The sequence below is a fragment of the Populus trichocarpa genome, chromosome 3 (assembly GCF_000002775.5).
Source record: "Populus trichocarpa isolate Nisqually-1 chromosome 3, P.trichocarpa_v4.1, whole genome shotgun sequence".
NCBI classification, from domain to species: Eukaryota; Viridiplantae; Streptophyta; class Magnoliopsida; order Malpighiales; family Salicaceae; genus Populus; species Populus trichocarpa.
In genome coordinates this window covers 5,181,982-5,187,073 of record NC_037287.2, presented here as the reverse complement: position 1 = coordinate 5,187,073, position 5,092 = coordinate 5,181,982, and the positions used below count along the sequence as shown (strand labels likewise).

The 5,092-nt window shown below is 32.1% G+C and overlaps 1 protein-coding gene across 1 annotated transcript; it reads right to left on the bottom strand.

The window, feature by feature from the left end:
- Positions 1-784: 784 nt before the first annotated feature.
- Positions 785-1,920, bottom strand: LOC7478182 (ESCRT-related protein CHMP1B). The gene is made up of 2 exons (XM_002303184.4): positions 1,471-1,920; positions 785-1,275 (listed from the first exon to the last, which is right to left on the bottom strand). Exons 1-2 carry the CDS (start codon positions 1,793-1,795, stop codon positions 989-991), a joined length of 612 nt encoding a protein of 203 aa, XP_002303220.1. The 5' UTR covers positions 1,796-1,920; the 3' UTR covers positions 785-988.
- Positions 1,921-5,092: the final 3,172 nt, after the last annotated feature.

Genomic DNA, 5,092 nt, shown 5'->3' with positions numbered 1-5,092 from the left:
AGAGATTTCAATCAAGGTAGTGAGCTTGAAGGATATCGAAATTTGGGTCACATCATGAAATCTTAATACCCTACTTATCCTGTCATCAAGATCATTCATTCCTCGGAATTGGCACCTTTGCCCCAACAGATTTCTTCAATCATTCACCAGGTATTGCCTAGGTCAACATGGGTTGGTTCCTTGTGAGAATTGGGAAGCCTACTTGGCCTAGAATCCATGTATTCAGATCAAGTTGCTGCCTTTGGAATTATTCCACGAAATGTAACGTTGACATTGCTCCAGCGATTGAGAACAGTCAGGCAAAGACGGATTGCGAGCATGAAACCGCAAATAAAATTTCCACCTACCCATAGCTGCACACAAGAACTAAATTTTGCCGAGGTTTACAGTAGAAAATCATTCAAGTTTTTTCGATCCAAACTCAACATGGTAGTAAAAGAAGACAGTCAACGATATCTCATATCTCAGTTCAAACGAATATATCAGGGTATTCCACCATGACCCAAAAAAGAAGAAGGCACCCAGTAGTTTGAACTTTGAATTAGTATATATGGGTTGGCTTTGACAAGCTGCCACGGAGCCCTAGTTCATGCCAAAGACCATAATTCACAACTACAATGAACATACTATGGGGAAAAAAACGGAGATCCTGCTTCATGAAACCTGAATATAAACCCAAGTTCTTCCAACATTCAATCTCGCCATAAATGCATACAAAGCATACCATCTCATACTTGTAATCTGAAGACTGAAACCATTTCTCATACTCTAGGTATAGAAAGTATTTGCTGGTCAATAAGTTATGCAACTCAACAAGTGCATAGGCCATTCATATTCAACACACAAAAGAGTCAACAAATACTATCATCCCAATTAAGCCAAGTTTACACGATATGTTTTTGGAATGAGGCACAGTAAAAACACCTTATAGATAGATGTATAACGATATAGAACATTCGCATGAGATCATCAGATCCTAACACATAATTTACCCTTTGGCCTTAAGCTCTGCAAGCCGCCTTGATAAATCATCCTCACCCACCTTCTCCTGCGAACTGGTTGCCACTGCATGAGCAGCAGGCTGTGGCAGCCCAACAGAGACCTCCAATCCATAGTCATCAGCTACCTGCTGCATCAAGCTGTTGACCTCACCCTCAGGTGTGGAAAGGGAGGTAGACCCAGCCATAGAACTCTCCATGAACTCTGCCTGCACCTCCATATTCACAAACTGCTTCTCAAACTGATCCATTGTCTCCGACATCTTCTGCAAATTACCTGTATCGACGAATGATAGAAAACATCATCACAGATCACAGATATCTTCAATTAAAAAAAAAAAAAACAGCTACAAATACCAACCCTTTTATTAACCTAATAAATAAATAATGAAAAGAAGATGTTTGATCAGTAAAACCCTATTATGATAACAAATTATGATCTCTTAATTAAATAAAAGATAAGAGTAGTTACCAGTAGCGAGAGTAGACTCGAGGGACTTAACAATAGAACCCATGGACTTGTTAATGGTGGTCATCTTAGCCTGAGTATCAAGCCTAGCGACAACGGCATCGAGCCTGGAGGAGAGCCTCAAGTAATTCATCTGTTCAGTCCTCTTACGAATGGCGTTCTCAGCATAGATCCGAGCACCGTCCATGTTTCCTTTCTCGATCGCCTTCTTCACTTTCAATTTCTCCGATTTCTCTTCCTTCTCGCACTTCCTTGACTGCCTTTGCAGCGATTTCGATGTGAATTTCAAGTCCATGATCTGATTCAAAAGCTTATCTGTGTTTCCCATTTTTTTTTCTCTCTACCGATATCAAATAATCCACTTCAATTCGATTGGATTTTATCAACTCTTTCTTCTTTATCATCCCCTGCAAGGGAAAGGAAAGTGCCGGGGGTTTTCTTAAATGCCCATCTTACCCTTGGGAGTCCGCGTGCGTGACCGTGTCAATCGCTGTCCTTGTTCGCAATTTGCTTGCCTTCTGGAATACATTTTCCCAAAACAATCTTTTTCTGTCTTACAATTGCACCCTTCCATTTTTCAATTTCAATGTGCATCCATGCTCTCTACATTTTAATTAAATTCAGTTAAAATAGCTAAAAAAAATCATTTTAACTAACTAGATAAAAAATATTATTGAATTCATTAAGTATTAAGCATAAAGCTAAAACATGTGGGGTTTTTTATTATAGCTGAAATTATTATTTATTCTCTCACAAATTAATGTGGATTAGAGTAGTAATTTTATTTTCAATTTAATCTTCAAACTTTTTCCTTGCATAACTAAGCTCTTTTTAGCTTAAATTAGAATTCAATTGCATTTGTTTTTAGAGGGGATTGATTTGAAAGTCGGAGGACTTAGGTGAAAAACACAAGTAAAATAGATGGTGGCTTTCAAATTTATTTGAAAAGTACATTTGAGTCCCCCATCTTTTTTAGCTATAAGGTGACCAGTCCCTCTAATTCTAGAAAAATTAATTTCGATAACAAACTTCATTTTTAATCATTTCTAGATGGGAGGAGAGAGGGGATCCTTGGATTTCAGTTTAGAGAGAGAGTTATTGTTGCGACGATTTCAACTACCAAAATGATAGATTTTTATCTCAAATGGTTTCATATGATAAGGGTAGCTCAAATTAGGTGTTTTTTTTTACCTTGAAAGTGCTTAAAGAAACGGATGTGAGCTCGGGATGATTTTTTATTTCGGGTTGATTTTGGATTTTAAAGTGGTTTTTTGTGCTTTTAGAGGTTATAGATTGATTTAACAAGATTCCTATAGTGTTTTCTAGGTTTTCTTGGTTAAAAATGAGTTGAAAATAAATTTTTGAAAGAATAAAACAAGTCACCCTAATTTCACAGCCACCACAGTGGCAAAAAACTGGAGATTTAAGACGACGCGCCATCTATTTTTTTTCCAAGCTGATTCGTGCCATTAACTTATATATATATATATATAAAACAAAGGCCCACAAGCGAGCCTTTCATTAATGGGGCAAGCATTTGGCTTGGACTCATTCTTTTATATATATACACGAGATGACATGCCCCCGCGCTGCTGCGGGCTTATAAAACAAATGCACTTGATAGTGTTATAATTATGAACCAGCGCTAAATAAGTAATAGAAACTAAAGGTATGATGGAGCAAATATTTCATGACGGAAAAAAAGTTGTGTTGGTGATAAAAAAAACTTAGAGACTGAACAAAATAATTTGTAGCAACCTACAGTGTTTTGTGAGGAAAGATACAGTGCTTTCGCCACATGATTTAGCTTTTCTGTTAATAAAAAGCAAAAAAAATTACAAAGCTAAATTCTCTATCAACTTAATATATAAAAAAAACCAACAAAGATAATTTTGGAAGGAAAAAAACACATGAGAAAAAACATTGTAGCAATTGACAACGTTTTGTAAGGAAAACTATAGTGCTTTCCCCAATAAAATAAAATAAAAAACCATTTAGAGAAATATTGTAGCAATCCATAGTGTTTTGTGAGAAAAACGACAACGCTTTCCTCATATGATTTAGTTTTATTGTAATTATAATTCTTAACCAACTCAATATTAAAAAAAAATCGACAAAGATAATTTTGGAAAAAAATCATAAAAAAATCATATGGAAAAACACCGCAACAATTCATAGTGTTTTAAAGAAAAAAAATTACAAAGCTAAATTCTTAATCAGTTCAATATTAAAAAAACAATCGACAGAGACAATTTTAGAAAAAAAAAACAAACACCAAAAAAAGAGGAAAAAAATCATGTTGAAAACACTGTAGCAATTCACAGTGTTTTGTGATAAAAGCTACAGTGCTTCCTCACATGATTTAGCCTTATTTGTAATGACTTGTAATTATAATTCTCAAACAACTCAATATTAAAAAAATAAAATTGAAAAAGATAATTTGAAAAAAATTATAAGAAAAAAAAAACCATGCGGAGAGACACTGTAGCAATCCACAATGTTTTGTAAGGAAAGCTACAATGTTTTCCCCACATGATGAAGCTTTATTACAAACTTAAATTATAACCAACTCAATATTAGAAAAAATAAAATTGACAAAGATAATTTTGAAAAAAAATATTACAAAAGAAGAAAACACAAAAGAAACTGAAAAAAAACCATGTGAGGAAAAACTGTATCAATCCATAGTGTTTTGTGAGGAAAAACTTGTATTTACTTGTAATTGCAATTCTTAACCAGCTTAATATTTAAAAAATAAAATTGACAAAGACAATGTTAGGGAAAAACATAACAAAAACAGAAAAAAACCATGTGGGAAAAAACATTGTAGCAATCAACAGTAATTTTCGAGGAAAGTTACAGTGCTTTACTTACATATTGTAACTGTAATTTTTAACCAGCTCAATATTAAAAAATAAAATAAAAAAGATAATTTCAGAGAAAATCATAAAAAAAACCATGCGGAGAAACACTGTAGCAATCAACACTGTTTTAAAGAAAAAAATTACAAAACTAAATTATCAATCAACTCAATATTAAAAAAAAAATCGACAAATATAATTTTGAAAAATAAAAAAATAAAATAGAAAAACTATGTGGAAAAACACCACAGCAATCCATAGTATTTTAAAGAAAAAAATTACAAAGAAAAATTTTAAACCAGGTCAATATTTAAAAAGTAAAATCAACAAAAATTATTTTGGAAAAAAAATAAATGCAAAAAAAAAATATAGGAAAGTTGAAAAAAAAAAGTAATTTTGAAAAAAAAAACCAAAAATAATAAAAAGGGGAAAAGTTGGGAAAACATGCAAAAAAAAAAAGAAGGAATGCACCTTGGATTACAGTTGTAATCTACAGTACATTGTGTGTGGGTGAACATTTGATTTATTTTTAAATTTAAATCCTTTTTTATATGTTTTTTACAAATAATTTTTAAGTTTGTATTTTACTTCTCTATGGTTTTTTTTTTTTTTGCTTATTTATCTTTTTTAAATAATGATTATTTTTTAATTATATTAGATGTGTTTAATTTTTGAAGATGTTGTATGATTCATTTGTAATTTTTCTTATATATTTTTATATATTAAACTTATTTTTAGAAAAAAAAATATTTATTTTTTTATAA